This window comes from Mauremys reevesii, linkage group 3 (assembly GCF_016161935.1).
Source record: "Mauremys reevesii isolate NIE-2019 linkage group 3, ASM1616193v1, whole genome shotgun sequence".
NCBI classification, from domain to species: Eukaryota; Metazoa; Chordata; order Testudines; family Geoemydidae; genus Mauremys; species Mauremys reevesii.
Window position 1 is genome coordinate 108,942,822 of NC_052625.1, and position 18,368 is coordinate 108,961,189.

The following is an 18,368-nucleotide window of genomic DNA, read 5'->3' on the forward strand; positions in this document are numbered from 1 at the left end:
GTTTTGACTATTTTACTAAAAATGGCTTAGTTTTGAGTTTGTATAAGTTAAAACTATAGAAAAACAGCTTTCTTTGCAAAGCAGAATTTTACATTATTATATTTATAGTGTGAAATTTGAGCTAGTTGGTGTATCTTTGCTGTTTGTGTTATCACTCCTTAAAGAGCTGTTGATGCCTCTTGGCAAATATAGAAAAGTCTGTTCTGTTTCATGTTTTAAGTGTTCCTTTCCTAGAGTCCTTTACTACTTTGTATATTTGTCTGAAAACCACATCCTATTCGTTCCAACTGGTACTTGTTTCTCACGTGCAGTGGACTTTGCTTTTAAATTTTCTTGCTTGGGCAAAAGTGCCTTCTAGTAATGAGGACATTGTAAAACATATTTCAGCAGAATGTAAGCTTTTAAAGATTTAAGTTCAGCAAACCTTTCAGATACTTTAGGAAGTTTGGAAGGGACATTGTAAAATCTGAGGATGAGGTAGTAGTGGTCTCCTAATTCTGAGTCACGAGGCATTAAAGAGCACATGGTTGAGAATCCTGAATTTTTGAGCTCTATTCCCAAGATTGCTGACTGGCCTTAATACCTTGTACTTATAGAGCAGTGGTCTACAACCTTTTTATGCACAAGAACACTTTTTTTGAATGTAAGTGCAACCCAAGATCTACCCTGCCCTTTCCCCGAAGCCCCACTCCGCTCACTCCATCCCTGGGTTTGGGGTTCGGGAGGGGGTGTGGGCTCTGGGCTGGGGCGAGGGGTTCGGAGTGTGGGAAGGGGCTCCGGGATGAGCCTGGGGCAGGGGGTTGGGGTGCAGGAGGGGGGTTCAGAGTGCAGGGTGAGGTACGGGGTGCTGACCCCAGGAAGGGGCTGGGGGTTGGAAGGCCCCACTCAGGCACATCGGCACGTTCTCCCCATCATGAGCCGGGCCACCTCCCATCCCCCAGGCAGCCAGTAGTGCACCATGTGGCCACACCATTCCTGGAAGGGGCCAACGCGCCCGTGCGGCCTCTGGGGTGCAGCACATGGCTACATATGCTACCCCTCTCTGCAGGCACCTCCCCCACAGCTCCCATTGGCCACAGCTCCCCATTCCTGGCCAATGGGAGCTGTGGGGGCGGTGCTTGCAGGCAGAAGCAGTGCACGGAAAACCCATCCTCCCGCCCCAATCACCCCTCTACGCTGCCACGGCTGGAGATTGCGATCGACTGGGAGAGTCTCCAGGATTGACCAGTCGATCTTGATTGACCGGTTGGTGACCATGGTTATAGAGCATTGTACAAACTCTTAGGTGGGCCTCAGTGCCTCCCTGTAAATGAGGTAATTGCCATTGGAGGTCCCATGGCAATCTTGATCTAAATTGTGCAGTAAGATTCCTGAGTTTGGCAGCATTCTAGTATAGCAGATTGGAGATTTTGTGGCAGCTTCAAATATATTAAATTGAGTGTTTTATTGAATTAAATATGAAAACAAAAAATGAAAAATCAATATAATATTCCTCATTCCTTAATTTGTTATAACATTCAATTTTATATTCTCTTTTTAAATTTTTCTTGTGCTGCACAGTTTTGATTGGAAAATGCATAATTATATTATAGAAGTTATCAGGAAGCTGGAGGTCCTTACAATTGGGTAAGGGACAGTGGAGATTTATGACCCAGAGAAAGCTGTTGGATATGCACATGAGCTGGGTGTTGTAATGATTAACAGGGAAATAGTTAACTCTATTGATACTGAAATTTGCATGAATAGATGTCCCTGTAAACTTCCCATTGAGATGAATGGGTGCAGTTCACACTTCACACAAGTGAAACACAGACTAGACTCAGGCTGACATCTCTGCATCCATTATCTTGCACAATGCTCATGTTTGGAAGGTTTTTACAATAGTAATGGCATATAAACTTTTTTTAAATGATAGCATGGATTCTGTGACAAGGGATGGATTTTTGTGGACATGGGCCTTGGTTATCATCATAGTCACTTTACAGATGGGGAAATATTAAGTAGAGAAAGGGTGCTTCTATACTAGAAAAAAAAAGACTTATTACAAACAGTACAGCACCACTAATGTAGTCAAGGGTAAAGCTTTTTTTCTTGATGCCGTAAAATCATACCTGGAGCAGATTTATGTTACACAGAGCCTGAGCACAGTCTGGTAGTACTTACATCATTGGTGGCTGTTGCCACAATACAGGTAGACTAAGTGTAAATGACTACTTGCTCATGGTCATATAGAAAGTCTGTGACAGAGCAAAGAATGGTGAATGGAGAAAGTGAATAAGGAAGTGTTATTTACCCCTCACATAACACAAGAACCAGGGATCACCCAATAAAATTAATTGGCAGCAGGTTTAAAACAAACAAAAAGAAATACTTCTTCATGCAGCGCACAGTCAACCTGCAGAGATTATTGCCTGGGGATGTTATGGAGAGCAAAACTATAACTGGTTTAAAAAAAGAATGAGATAAGTGCATGGAGGATAGGTCCATCGCTGACTATTAGCCAAGATGGTCAGGGATGCAACTCCATGCTCTGGGTGTCCCTAGGCCTTTGACTGACGTGCTGGGACTAGATGATGGAGGATGAATGACTTGATGATTGCTCTGTTCTGTTCATTCCCTTTGAAGCATCTGGCATTGACCACTCTCAGACGAAAGGATATTGGGCTGTTTGGACCATTGGTGTCACCCAGTATCATGGGTGCTGACTCCATGGGTGCTCCAGGGCTGGAGCACCCATGGAAAAAAATTAGTGGGTGCTTAGCAGCCAGCTCCCCCCTCCGCCTCCAGTGCCTCCCATCTGCCCGCAGTCCTGCCGATCAACGACTCGCTCTCCCTCCCAGCGCCTTCTGCTCACTGCAATCAGCTGTTCTGCGGTGTGCAGGAGGTGCTGGGTTCTTGGGAGGGGTTGGAATGGGGTGGCGTGGGGCAGGAAGAGGCGTGGCGGGGTTTTAGGAGAAGGGGTGGAGTGGGCGGGGCCTGGGGGTGGTAGTTTGGGGGAAGGGAGCGGGTGGTGGTGGGGTCTGGGGTGGAGCAGAGGGTTGAACACCCCTAGGGCCTAGAGGAAGCCCCCACCTTTGCCCAGTATGGCCATTCTTATGTTTTTGTGAATGGAAACCAAAATATCTAGTTCTCAATTCCATTCCTTAAGAACAAGACTATCCTTCCTCACCTTTTAATTTAACTGACATGTTCAGAACCTACAAGTGAGATTGATTCATAGCTTCTCAATGATTGAATTGATATTTTTAAAAAAAAGAACTAATATTTTGACCTTACCAACTTTAAATGTTCATAAATTAAAAGCTACTAAATCGTTTCTTCAGATTTGGCATGTTTTGTAGAACTTATTGAGATGCCAAACCATGTACTGTAGAGTTCTCTATAAATGTGTAAGAAATTCTGGTTTATTATATTTGACTAATTATTTATAGTAATACTGAGATCATATTTTACGTCACAAGCATGGGCAGAATTAAGGCTCAGTTTTCAACATTAACTCTGCATTCTCTGAATTGTTGAATGTTCAATTCAAAATTAGTGCTGAGTAATTAATGCTAGGTTTTGGTATATGTTTCTTCTAAAGATTGGAAGTGCATGATTTATCTAGACTGGAGATACAGTAATGTAATTTGTAAGATAATGGGAAAGTACATATGCAGGGCTTCTAGTTTTAGGTTTAAATAAGTATTTAATGGCAAATGCTTGCTATTAACAAAGACAGAAAATATACTGAGAAATTAATCTCTGCATCCTTTCCAATAATCAGTTTCACATCGTCCATATGTATTTTATATGAATCTAAATTCATTTCCTGGCAGGAGGATTCTGATGAATATATTTGACAATCACTGACAATTTTCAAATGAAGATTAGATTTTTTTCAATACAATACACACTCCGAATTATTCTGGGGAAGTTTTATGGCCTTCAGGGGGTCAGATTAGTGGTTCCTTCTGACCTTAGAATTTGTGAATATATGAATCTATGATCATCTGAATCTATTAAATGGATGCTGAGTTTTCAGTGCACAAATGTCCATAACCACTATCATAACTGCCACTGATTTTTGGTAATCTCAGCAGAGAGTCCAAGGACTGAATGGGCATTGAAACTCCAAGGTGGTCAGTGTTCCACTCTGTAAGGGCATTACATTTACACAGAGTTGCTAAAAGTAGAAAATCGAAGTCCCACATATGTAAAAGTAAAATAAAGGGAATATAGATTGATGTAAAATTTACAGAAGCACCTGTCTCATTTTCAAAACTGACTTAGACACTTAGGAGTCTACATTTCATTGGCTGTAAGCACTTAGGAGTTTAAGACACTTTTGAAAACGGAACACAGGCTCCTAAATTACTTGTGTGTTTGAAAATTTTACCCTTTATTTATAGTGTTGCTGTGTATAGTGATATTAACAGTTTGAGGGGATGTAACTGCAGCTTCCAGTAGGATGTAAACAAGTAGGATGTAAATATTAGTCCAAATTAGGGTGACCAGAAGTCCTGGTTTTATAGGGACAGTCCTGATTTTGGGTTTTTTTTCTTATATAGGCTCCTATTTCCCCCCCACCGCCTGTCTGGTCACCCTAGTCCAAATTCTCTGTGTAGCAGAGCCTTTGAACTGCTCAGGCAGAGCAGAGAGGCTATAATCTGGCTTTCAGTATCCAGCAGAGAATTCTCTTGTTGGAGGAGAACTCCTCTACTGGTACAAATATAGTAGAGCAAGTTCTGTGCCTGTCCCCTCTGCTGTTGGGCTACTTTGAGTCACATCAGGGCTGGGGCTGGCCCTGAGAATCAAGGAGTCCTATTTAGCTCCTTCATATTCCACTTCTCCCCTTTGCCAAAATGATCTTTGGCTCAATAGAATTCTGGGCCATTGTATCTGACCCTAATATTTCTACCAAAGTAGGCCCTAAACGTTTAATCTTATATTGTATAGTCATAGAAATGTAGGGCAGGAAAGGATCTTGAGAAGTCAAGTCCAGCTCCCTGTGCTGAGGCAGACCAAGTAAGCCTGGAGTATCCCTGACAGGTGTTTGTCCAATCTGTTTTTAAAAACCTCCAGTAATGGGAATTCCACAACCTCCCTTGAATCCTATTCCAGAGCTTAACTACTGTTATAGTTAGAAAGTTTTCCTAATATCTAACTTAAATCTCCCTTGCTGCAGTTTAAGCCCATTACTTCTTGTCCTGTCTTATGGAGAACAATTGATCACCATCCTCTTTATAACAGCCCTTAACATATTTGAAGACCGTTATCAGGTCCTTCCTCAGTTGTCTTTTCTTAAGACTAAAATGCCCAGTTTTTTAACCTTTCTTTATAGGTCAGGTTTGAAACCCTTTTATCATATTTGTCGCTCTCCTCTGGACTCAGTTTCCCATTTGTTCACTTTTTTCCCAAAATGTGGTGACTAGAACTGAACGCAGTACTCCAGCTGAGGCCTCACCAGTGCTGAGTAGATTGAGACAATTACCTTCCATGTCTTAAATATGACATTCCTGTTACTGCACCTCAGCATATTAGCCTTTTTTGCAGCTGTGTGATGTTGACTCATGTTCAATTTGTGATTCCCTATAACCCTCAGATCCTTTTCAGCAGTACTAACATTTAGCCAGTTATTTCCCATTTTGTAGCTGTATGTCTGATTTTTTTCTTCCCAAGTGAAGTACTTTGCACTTGTCTTTATTGAATTTCATCTTGCTGAATTCAGACCAATTCTTCAGTTTGTCACGGTTGTTTTGAATTTTAGTCCTGTCCTCCAAAATCTTGCAAGCCCTGCCAGCTTGGTGTTATCTGCAAATTTTATAAGCGTCCTCTCCAGTCCATTATCCAGGTCATTAATGAAATATTGAATAGTAAACCAGGGGCACAGATGAGGAACCATTGAAAGACTAGCCAGAAACAGACAGGAGTGGAGGAGCTTCATCGCTACCATAAAGGCCGGAGGCATAAAGGGAACATCATGATGATGACTGGACCCAGGACTGACCTCTGTTGGACCTTATTAGATACGCTCTCCTAGTTTGACAATGAACCAGTGGTAACTACTCGTTATCTTTAACAGTCTTTCAACCAGTTTTGCACCCACTTCATAGTAATTTCATCTAGACCACATTTCCCTATTTTGCTTATTAGAATGTCATATGGGACTATGTCAAAAGCCTTACTAAATTCAAGATATGTCACATCTACTCCCCCCCACCCATTCACAAGACCACTAACCACATCAAAGAAGGAAATTATGTTGGTTTGGCATGATTTGTTCTTGACAAATCCATGCTGGCTATTCCTTATACACCTAGTATTCTCCCTGTACTTACAAATTGATGGCTTAATAATTTATTCCAGTATCTTTCCAAATATCAAAATTAAACTGACTGGTATAATTTTCAGAACATAAGAATGGCCATACTGGGTCAGACCAAAGATCCATCTAGCTCAGTATCCTGTTTTCTGACAGTGGCCAATGCTAGGTGCTCCACAGGCAATCATCAACTGATCCATCCCATTGCCCATTCCTAGCTTCTGGCAAACAGAGGCTAGGGATACCATCCCTGCCCATCCTGGCTAATAGTCATTGATAGACCTATCTTCCATGAACGTATCTAGTTCTTTTTTTGAACCCTGTTATAGTCTTGACCTTCACGACATCCTCTGGCAAGGAGTTTCGCAGGTTGACTGTGTGTTGTGTTTAAAAAAAACAAAAAAAAAACCCTTCCTTGTTGTTTTAATAGGCAGCAGGTTTAATTTAATTTGGTGAACCCTAGTTCTTGTGTTATGAGGAGTAAATAAGTTCCTTATTTACTTTCTCCATACCAGTCATTATTTTATAGACCTCTGTTATATCTCCACTTAGTCCTCTCTCTTTCAAGCTAAAAAGTCCCAGTCTTATTATTAACCTCTCCTCATATGGCAGCCATTCCATATGCCAAATAATTTTTGTTGCCCTTTTCTGAACCTCCAATTCCAATATATCTTTGTTGAGATGGGGCAACCACATCTGCATGTAGTATTCAAGATGTGGGCATACCCTGGATTTATATACAGGCAATATGATATTTTCGGTCTTATTATCTATCCCTTTCTTAATTATTCCCAACCTTCTGTTAGCTTTTTGACTGCTGCTGCACAGTGAGTGTATAATTGAGATTGTTTTCCAGTGTTCATTATTTTGCATTTATTAACATTGAATTTCATCTGCCATTTTGTTGCCTGATCTCACCCAGTTTTGTGAGATCCTTTTGTAGCTCTTGCAGTCTGCTTGGGACTTAACTATCTTGAGTAGTTTTGTATCATCTGCAAATTTTACCACCTCACTGTTTACCCTTTTTTCCAGATCGTCTATGAATATGTTGAATAGGACTGGGCCCAGTACATACTCCTGAAGGGACACCACTATTTACACCTCTCCATTCTGAAAATTGACCATTTATTCTTATCCTTTGTTTCCTATCTTTTAACCAGTTACCAATCCATGAGAGGACCTTCCCTCTTATCCCATGACAGCTTACTTTGCTTAAGAGCCTTTGGTGAAGGGCCTTGTCAAAAGCTTTCTGAAAATCTAAGTGCACCATATCTACTGGATCCCCTTTGTTGTTGGGGGGATCCGGTGGACATGATTGTTGACCCCCTCAAAGAATTCTAGTAGATTGGTGAGGAAGGATTTCCCTTTACAAAAACCATGTTAACTCTTTCCCAACAAATTATGTTCATCTATGTGTCTGACAATTTTGTTCTTTACTATTGTTTCAACCAGTTTGCCCTGTACTGAAATCAGGCTTACCAGCCTGTAATTGCTGGGATCACTTTCAGAGCCCTATTTAAAAATTGGTGTCACATTAGCTATCCTCCAGTTATTTGGTACAGAAGCTGATTTAAATGATAGGTTACAAACTGGTCGCTAACCAGTTTGGAGTGGGAAAGTCGACCGTTGGACCCGTGTTGATGGAAGTGTGCAGGGCCATTAATCGCATCCTGCTCTGAAAGACTGTGACTCTGGGCAACATGCGTGACATTGTGGATGGCTTTGCACAAATGGGCTTCCCTGACTGCGGAGGGGTGATCGATGGCATGCACATTCCAATTCTGGCACCAGACCACCTAGCCACCGAGTACATTAATCGCAAGAGGTATTTCTCAATGGTTCTCCAGGCACTTGTGGATCACCGTGGACGTTTCATGGACATTAATGCAGGCTGGTCCAGAAAGGTGCATGACGCACACATCTTGGAACAAATTGGTAAATTAAACAATTAAAAAGTCACCAGGACCAGATGGTATTCACCCAAGAGTTCTGAAGGAACTGAGATATGAAATTTCAGTACTACTAACTGTGGTATGTAATCTGTTGCTTAATCACCCTCTGTACCAGATGACTGGAGGATAGCTAATGTAACACGTATTTTTAAAAAATGACTCCAGAGGTGATACTGTCAATTGCAGGCCAGTAAGCCTGACTCCAGAGGTGATACTTTCAGTACCAGGGAAATTGATAATTCTGTTCTTTACTATACAGATGAACACAATGTGATGGGGAAGAGTAAAAGGAAATCATGCCTAACCAATCTATTGGAATTCTTTGAGGGATTCAACAAACGTGGACCAGGGTGATTCAGTGGATATAGTGTACTTGGACGGTCAGAAAGCCTTTGACAAGGTTCCTCACCAAAAGCTTTTAAGCAAAGTAGGCCTGTCATGGGAAATGAGAAGATCCTCTCGTGGATTAGTAACTGGTTAAAAGAAAACAAAGGGTAGAAATAGATGGTCAGTTTTCACAGAGGAGAGAGGTAAAGAACGGAGTCCTTTGAGGATTTGTGCTGGGACCGGTGCAGTTCAATTTTTTTAATTAATGATCTGGAAAAGGGGTAAACAGTGAGGTGGCAAAGTTTGCGAAGGATAAAAATGACTCAGTATAGTTAAGTCCAAAGTAGACTGCAAAGAGTTACAGTGGGATCTTACAAAACTGGTGGCTCGGGAACAAAATGACAGATGAAATTCAATGTGGATAACTTCACAGTGATTTTGAAATTCCAACTATACATACAAAATGATGTAATCTAAATTAGCTGTTAGCACCCAAAGATCTTGGAGTCATTGTGGACAGTTCTCTGAAAAGATCACAATATGTAACGGCAGTCAAAAAAAAAGGCTAATAGAATGTTGGGAATCATTAGTAAAGGGATAGATAATAAGGGGAAAATATAATGCCAGTATATAAATCCATGGTATTCCCACAACTTCAATACTGTGTGCAGTTCTGGTCACCCCATCTGAAAAAAAGTTATACTAGAATTGGAAAAAGTACAGAGAAGGGCAACAGAAATGGTTAGGGGTACGTAACCACTTCCACAAGAGGGGAGATTAAAAAGACTGGAATGGTTCATCTTAGAAAAGAGACAACAGGGGGGATAGAGATCTATAAAATCATGAATGTTGTGGAGAAAGTGAATAAGGAAGTATTATTTATTCCTTCGCTGAATACAAGAACCAGGAATCACCCAATGAAATCAATAAGTCAACAATTTTAAAGCAAACATATAAGGAAGTACTTCCTTCATATAATGCACAGTCAACCTGTGGAACTTGTTGCCAGGGGATGTTGTGAAGACCCAAAGTATAACTGGGTTCAAAAAAAGAATTAGATAAGTTCATAGACCATAGATCCATCAATGGCCATTAGCTAAGATGATCAGGGATGCAACCCCATGCTCTGGGTGTCCCTAAACCTCTGAGTGCCAAAAGCTGGGTCTGGATGACAGGTGATGGATCACTCGATAAAGTGCCCTGTTCTGTGCATTCCTCTGAAGCATCTGGCACTGGCCACTGCTGGAAGATACTGGGCTAGATGGACCATTGATCTGATCCGGTATGGCCATTCTTATGTTAAAACTTTTCTCTGGGGGCTGGATACCAGTTTTCTGTGAGCTACAAAAAATGTATATAATTACAGATTATAGAATCAGATTTTTTGTTAGGATTTAAATTTTAACTTTTAAGGCATTAATGAGGTCAAGAAATAATAACATTAAATTAAATAAGCATTTTGAGATATGGCTGCTAGAGAGATGTCAGAATTAAAGTGGGAAGAGAAAAAGCAAAATAGTAATAAGAATGATGTAACTTTTCAGGTTGAATAGCTCTGTTTAGTCTTTAGTTGACCTGTGTAAGTGCTTTAAAACCAAACAAACACTTTGTTTTCAACCAGTGGTCCGTGACCTATGAAAAGTGAGAAGTTTTCAATCCCCACCATTTATTTTAGACAGTTGTGTAACATATGCATTACTAGCTTCATCCTATTTGTGTATGATCCATAAACTTAATAGCATCTCATGCATATGTCATAAGTAACTCTGAGCTTTTCATGTCTATCACTCCTTTATTTTCTTGCATTTCATTTTTATTTTATCCCTTATTTACACCCACTCTGGATGCATGTGTGTTTGATCAAAACCAATTATTATTTTTCATATTTGAATAAAGATTTTTAAATCTAAAAATTTGCAGTTTTTCTGTGTGTGTGTGTGTATATATATATGTATAAAAATATTAATCCTTGTATTAATAATACTTAGCTCTTATAAGCACATTTCACCCATAGATCTTCAAATGCTTTACAAATAAAAGTGAGCGTCATTATCCCCATGTTACAGGTGGGGAGAATTGAGCAAAAAGAGATGAAGATAAACTCATCAAATATTGAAAATTGTGACCAGCTGTGGGATCTTAAAAAAAATGCACATGCTCTTTTGGCTTGCTCTCTATTAAAGAACTGTCTGTGGTATTCTGTTCCCTCACCTGAAACATAACTTTAAGAGCCTTGACCACAATTATATATAACCTGTATAGCAATTTGATTGTGTGGTTTTGAAGATATAGCTGTCATGCTTAAAATACAATAAAAAGTAACCATTGAGTGGTAGGATCAAATGACTCTTAACCCATCTTACTATAGTCAGGCAGAACAATTAAAATACTTATTCATCAAGAAAGAAGGGTTCATTTGGTGTTGAAAATTAGAATTACTGATTTATTGGATAATATGACTGCATCTCAGAGCCATGACTTAAGAAGAAAGTTGCTGGGAATGTGAGATTCTTCTCTTTCAGAGGTCAATGACCCTTTTGTACAGCCTTCAAAGGAATTTGATGGAAAATTTTTTAGGTTTTGCAAGACCGCTGGAATACCAGTTCACATAATTCAAAGTAAAACCTTATTATATGCTTGGTTTGTTTAGTTTTAAATAATAGTAAAAATGTTTGACCTGAAACTCACTCATTTAATCTTGCTATAACAACACACCCAGCAACATTAAAAAAGATAGATACATTCAACAAGAACAAATCAACTCCACTCAGCCAGCCAGTGAATCGGCTACAAAACCTCTTTTTCATTCTTTATTGTCTCTGGGAAGATACACAATTTATTTTATAGAGTTTTTCGAGAAGATTGAGGGTAACTTTTGAATGACACCATCTACCTCTAAATCAGTGAAGAAACAATAGAGCCTTTCACTGGAAATACATTTGTTTATGTAGTCCCATGGGTAATTACATTGTAGAAACAAGATGAAAATGTTTTTATTTTGCTTTGTGTGAAATTCACACTTTCTGGGCTGCCAAAAAAAGGGTTACATTAGGAGTGTAACTTGTTAAATCTTCTATTATTCCATCAATGTTAATTCCAATTTTAAGTTCACACTTTAATTTTTCTGCTGCTAGGAAAACCAAGAGATTCCCAGTCAACCAGAATCGATTCTAAAATTGTGCCGAAAGTTACCAAAATGACTGTGTCTGGAAAGAAACAAGCTATGGGATTTGAAGTTCCAAGGTAAACCAAGCTTCATACCTCAAGATACTTTAACAGTTCTTCTTTCAGACTGGTGCACCTGTAGCAAGTTTACTTCTTTTTATATATATTTTAGAGTTTTTAGTGTACACTCTGCAAAACTAACCATCTTGGCTTCTTGTTTGACTCATAATTACTTTCAGAAGAAGGCCTCTCACGTTGTGAGTTTAACAAATCCTTTCACTATGAATAGTGCAGAGATATCAACTTGTCAGATTATTTAAACATCCGCTTCATAGAATGCTAATGCTAATCTTTCTGGAGGCTAGTTTATTTAAAAATAAATTTTCTAAATGGAATTATGAGACAAGTCACTAAAAACTATAATTGGTTATTCATTGAAATAGCTTAAACAATGAAAACATAATTTATGGGGGAAATAATCATTTCAGGCTAATTTCCCTCCATTGCACATGCAGCTTCCATTGCCTTAGGTAGGATGCCTATACACATATTAGAAGGCAGAATTTGGACATTTTTGTGTTTTGCTTTAAAATAATACGATTGAGCAAAATTAGGAGAGTCAGATTAAATTAGGAGTTGTAGAATAGTAGTCTTTCCTTTCACAGACTAAAGGCCAAACAGATAAAAGAAAACAGTTCTGAAAATAAATTCTGAGTTCAGAGAGATTTCTTTAATAGTGAGCGACTAATAGCTGTCTAAGTGTCATACATTGCAACAGTAGAATCTCCTATTCCTTCTTTCATGTATTTAAAAAAGAAAGTTAATGCAAGATTTAGTGTTAGAAATATATCAGGAATAAAAGGAGAGTGTAGTTGTGCTATGAGAGCATTGTGTGGGATGTCAGCTTTCTTCCATAGTAAAACTCATTCATTTGATAGGAAAAATTTAGCAGCATGTTAGGTGTCTGAATCAGAAAAAGGACATCACAAGAACCAGCAGAACAAACTGCCCTGCACAGCTCATCAGTGTGTACAACTCTGCTCTGGAGGGACCATTTTAGAAATCAGAGTGTGTTCATGTGCATTCTGTGTTCTTCTGCTAAAACTGCCAAGAAAGTTGGCAGTTCTGTCTGTCATAGGATTGTCTATACTGTCCATCCAACATGCTATCTAAGGGCAATTAATTCCAGTTGTGATAGTGGTTTTGTAATATGGTGTCAACTCGTGGGGGACTGCACTGAGACTATAATTTCACGCAGGCCACTGAATATCCATCAGGTGGCAATAACTACTTTTAGCTATTTACCTGGAGCAATTTATAATCTGTGAGTTGGAGGATGACTCTAACATGTAACTCCTGGAGTCTTTCAAAATCTTGCCAGTACTGCTGGGGAATCTGTGAAACAGAGTTAAGATATGACCAGTGATACACATATATTCATAGTAACCAGCGACTCTGGGTGAAATCTTTTTCTCATTTACTTCAGTACGGACAGATCACCACCCTCCCTCTCTAGTGTTTCTTATGGCACCTTTTATAGTCTGTGGTTCTGCATGGGAAGTGGTAAAACTCGTTGCTCTGAGTAAAAGTTTCTAAAAAAGAAAGAGAAAAAGTAGATGTAAGTGATAAAGCTCTCCATCCGTCAACAGTCCTAAAAGGATTGTAGGAATAGTTTGTTTTTTAAGTGCCTAACAAAAATCACAATTAAAAATATTCTTCATATAAAAAAAGCAGTTTGGAGCTGATCATGCATTTACTGTCAATTGAACAGCAGCCACACTTTGAGTTCCTGTGTTGTCCATTTCTTGGGGCAACAGGGAGGTAAACTCTGGAAGACTACTCCCATATCCAGAGGCTAAAGTAAATTCAGGATAGGCACCTGGTGCTCCATTTTCTTTTTGAAATGATCAGTAGTTTTGTCAGGGTTGTCGCTATCCCTTTCTCTTCTCCAGTGACCCTAAAGTGGAGCTGTATATGCTTCCCTTTTAGTGGTGGTGCTGTTTTGTATTATAGCAGTCCTCAACTCTGAAATAGCTGCTTGTCATCCAGCTGGGTTTGAATGCTCGGTGTTCTGAGGTAGGTTTAATTTCTCAGTCAGTACTTCATTTAAAAATAGTTGGGAATGTTATAGAAGTGATGCAACTAATTAGGATGGGGGAAGGCTTTGTTCTGTGCAAAAAGCTACCATTATTTGAATGGAGTTTTACTCTAGTGGAGTCATGGAAAAGTCGTCATTGATTATGTAAGATGTGAGATCTGAAGAGAGTCCTGGTGTAAGACTAGAGAAGCATCCTGGCAAACAAGGAGCACTTCTTGAAGGGTTAGTTAATAAGATTTGTATTTTACATGCATAGACAGGTTGGAGAAGACCATACAATGGAGAGTTTAGTCTATAGGAAGCTGAGTGGAGGCGCCTGTAGCTAGACACAGAGTGGTTAGCCAAAATATTATTGTTGTTTTACAACCTTATCATTGCTTTACAGCTGTTACACATGTAGTTCTGAACTAGAAACAACTCCCTCCCCCCACAACACTGAGTCTCTGTACTACAGTGTTTTCTTTTACACTAGTATGATCTGGAATACTGAAAGCATAATAGTATGTTGTTTAGGATCAAGAGAATTGCAAAGTTTAATAATATCTATGAACAATTCTTTATTAGTTTTCTTTAGTCATTCTTGATGTTAAGGTTCCATTTATAAATGGCTTACAAAGAGTTAATAAATAGTTTTAAAATAAGTGCACTACAGAGATGAGTAGCATGTGCTTGTAGCTATTAATGCACTTCAGTGTTATAGAAGGTTATAAGCAATCTGTTGGACTCCATAACAATCAATTAAGCATTTATTAAAACATTTTATAAATACTTTATTAATCCTTTATAAACTCTGTAAATGGAACCTTAATATAAAATGTGATCTTTTCTTCTTTAAAGAAGCTTATTAAAACAAATGGATGGTTATTGGCAGTTGTGAATTGCTTATAGAGTTCTGGTTGCCTTTCTTGGGGTTGGTGAATATTTTACAGGGATTATCCTGGAAAAATATGGTTTGTTCATTTCTGATAAACTGCTTCTCACTCTACTAGCTAAAGACAATATTACCATTTTCTGTCTGTGCATGAATTCATGAAAGAAACCAGAGCAAATGGAAGCAAATGAGGATGATTTTTTCAGCCATACTGACCAAATTTGTGTAGCTATAATTTGGAATGGGCAAACTAATTTTGAGAGCTTCCTTAATAAATGTAAGTTTCCCAAAGAGAGCTTGCTGTACAAAAGAGGTTTAGTATCCCTCCTGACTGGAAGATTACAAAGAATATTTAACTGAAATTCACATAGTTAAACCCAGGGCCAGCTCCAGGGTTTTTGCCGCTCCAAGCAGCAAAAAAAAAAAAAAAGTCACGATCTGCTCTACCGCTGCCGCTTCAGTCTTCGGTGGCAATTCGGCGGCTGGTGTTTCGCTCCGAGAGGGAGTGAGGGACCCGCCGCCAAAGAGCCGGATGTGCCGCCCCTCTCCATGGGCCGCCCCAAGCACCTGCTTGCTGAGCTGGTGCCTGGAGCCGGCCCTGGTTAAACCGTAACAGAAGAAATTGCACATTTTGTAATGCATTCACATAATTAGACCATAACAGATGGAACTGCACATTTTCTATTGTGTTTTACTTAATTTGCAGTATTGAGACAGACAGGCATTCTAACACATCAGTCCCTAAAAGTACATAGATCACAAAGTGGTGTATACGTATATTATTCAAGAGAACACTCAACTGCATAAACACTTTGAGAATTCTTCTGGGATAGAGGTTGTTGAAGCTTCTTTTCCTTCAATAAATTAATGAAATAGTTTCATCCTACTGTGTTTTGAACTGCTTCACTTTTTCATAGATTTTTGCTTTTTGCCTATTTGAGGGAAGTTTTATGATCAATTTAAAGACAGCTTTGGGTTTTTTCAGCTGAGGCTCCGTGAGTATTTGGTACTATGATTCATCATCTTGATGCTTCTAATTCACATCATGGTGTTGCATCAGTGATAGTAATGTCTCATGTTGTGGCAATATTGTCATGTGTTTGATAAAATGTCATTGTGGTGCTTCCTCTTCTAGCAATGACATCATAGTACCTGAAATAAAGTTTTGGGTCAAGTTGAGAACTTGGATTTGATTAGCAGAGTCGCTCAATCTATTTCCCAGGCTCCTCAGTTTCCCCTGTCCCATTTATAAGCAGGTCGCTCAACCTATTTGCCTGACTCTCCACTTTGCAAAACCCCTTTTCAATTGCACCATCTTTCTCCCTTCTGCTTCTCCAGTCCTAATCCTTGAATTCCCAAATCTCCCCTCCCCTTATTACCCTTAGGTTTATACCCAAACCGAAATATAAGTATACAAATTAATGCATTTAATAACCTTAAGATTGTCGCTTTACTTGCTTTTTCTTTCCTTTTCTCATTTCTTTATTCCCTTTCCATCTTACATCAGCTCCTCAGCATAATTCTTCTCCATTCCATTTTTTCTATAGTTTTCTTCCTTTTACCCTCATCCCCTTTTTCCTCACGTCCTTTCCTTTCTTTCCTATTGTGCTTTCATCTCCTTTTGCAACCAGCGCACCTAATGTGTCCCTCCTCAAGGGTCTCCAAACCCTCCTTTATAAAATCTTTCCCTGCTTGTGTTTCCCAAGTCCCCTTCCCAGTTCTCATCATGCAGCTCAAGCAGAAGGGAGATGAGAAAATGTTTTGTTTAAGTGTCTACTGTTTCAAATCTGCATTACCAGGGAAGGACACTCGGGGGACTCAGGCAGAGCTCCTTGCCACATAGCAGCAGTACCTTTTTTTTCTGGGAGAACTTCTAACAGCAAGGTTTTTTCCCGCTAATTTGGAAGGGAGGAGTGACCCCCCCCCCCTCCTGGACTTGGCATTCTATTTTTAATTTCTTCAGTCCCATGGAGAGTGAACTATAGGTAACGATACTTATGTGACAAATAGCTAATGACTAAGTAGGGGAGGTGGCAGCCAGCCATTAGGGGCCTCATTGGAAAGGATCATAGCATTGCTGGAGGCATCTGGATAATTGAGGCTGTGCACATAGGCTGCCAGAGATGAGATTTATGCCTTTTACAAATTGATGGTCTCTCTGACTGTGTATTTTGAGATCCCTAAAGACTGCTGTACTTACAGTTGCACCCAGAACTCTGAAGAAAGAAAATCCCCTAGAATATGAAGCTTTACATTTTCTAAGTAATTATCAAGGACTAATTTTCTGAGAAAATTCTAATTAATACACAGCCATAAAAGATTACTGCTAAGAAATTGAGACTTTAATAAATATAGTTAAGCCAATAAAAAAGTTATAACCTGTGATTAATTTTTTAATCTGTTGTTCAGTGTTCTTGTTTTTTTGTCTTTACCTTGGTATTTGGGTAGCCTTAGTATAAAAATCTCTAGAACCATGCTTGAAAACCTGCAGAAAAACTTCTGAATTCTGCTTTTGGGGTTGTATTAATTGCAGTTTCATATAGTTTCTTCATATAGTTTAACTTTTGTCTTTAATTAGCATGGGAAGTTGTGCAGACAATGAAAGAGAAGGTAGTGGGTTGCCATCTACAAAGTCAGTTTGACCTCTTTTCTTATGCAAGAACTTCTCTCTAGATCTTTAAATGTCATAAGGAGATCAATATAAAGTATATCTGTTCTTTTGAATATGTGCAAGTGTTACGCTTCAGTCTGAAAGGATTGGGTGTTAAAATTATGAAGTATAAGTACCTAAAAAAAAAATCTGAGAAAAGGCTAGAAGAGCATCTTTATCTTGATGGGAAAAGCTTGATACAAGTAAAGTATGTATACGTATGTAACTCCGAAATAATGCATGACTTCTGTCAAAACTGATTTGGCCTACTTTATAACTTCTGCTATTTAAATCTACTGTTCAGGTGTGGGAAAAGTGCTCTCACTACAGTTCTCTGTGCATGTGTATTTGGTGGAAAAACTAATTATATATTTTGTGTTATGAAATACTTGTCTAAATGGACAGGAATTGGGGAAGGTGATTTTGCATGAAATGAACTTAGTACTGGTTTGTTTCTAGAACAGGCATTCAGTTTAAACCTGACATACTATTTGTTTAAGTAACTTTTTTAAAAAAATGAAGGACTTTGGTACACAATGCAGAATAGGTGCTGATTTGAAATTTTTTCTAGTAAAAGCAAGCATAGATGGTCGATGTTATATTTTTCTGTAGATTAGTTCCTATGCAGTCATTTTTTTCCCCTTAACTACTTTTAAATATGAATGTTTTGATGATCCACTACTTTCAGATCTTTAGCACAGGAAATGAAGAATAGCTTCTTCAGTTTAAATTACAGGGGGAATTTATTTTGTTGGAATGTGACCAAGACAAAAGAGCTCTCACACATCTAAATGGGGTGCCATGGGGACAGGGGTCTTTAATGACTATCAGGGCCTTGGCTTTAGATCTCATCAGGAAGATGGCCTCTCCAGCAACACATTGCCCTGATACAGTACTGGGCCACTTAGTTTAGTTCTGAATCTGAGGAAAGGGTGTGACATATAAAATCACCAATGCCACTTCCTGCATTACATGTGGTAGACTTCCTTTGCAGGTGTGCA

General features: G+C 39.0%; 1 protein-coding gene across 3 annotated transcripts in view; it reads left to right on the forward strand.

Moving 5' to 3' along the window:
• The window catches only part of HBS1L (HBS1 like translational GTPase), a 131,505-nt gene that overhangs the window by 79,612 nt on the left and 33,525 nt on the right, over positions 1–18,368 (forward strand). For all 3 annotated transcript variants that reach the window (XM_039531471.1, XM_039531470.1, XM_039531472.1), the window contains exon 8: positions 11,718–11,826. In XM_039531471.1, coding sequence (XP_039387405.1) covers positions 11,718–11,826 — 109 coding nt within the window. The remainder of the gene's footprint in view (positions 1–11,717; positions 11,827–18,368) is intronic.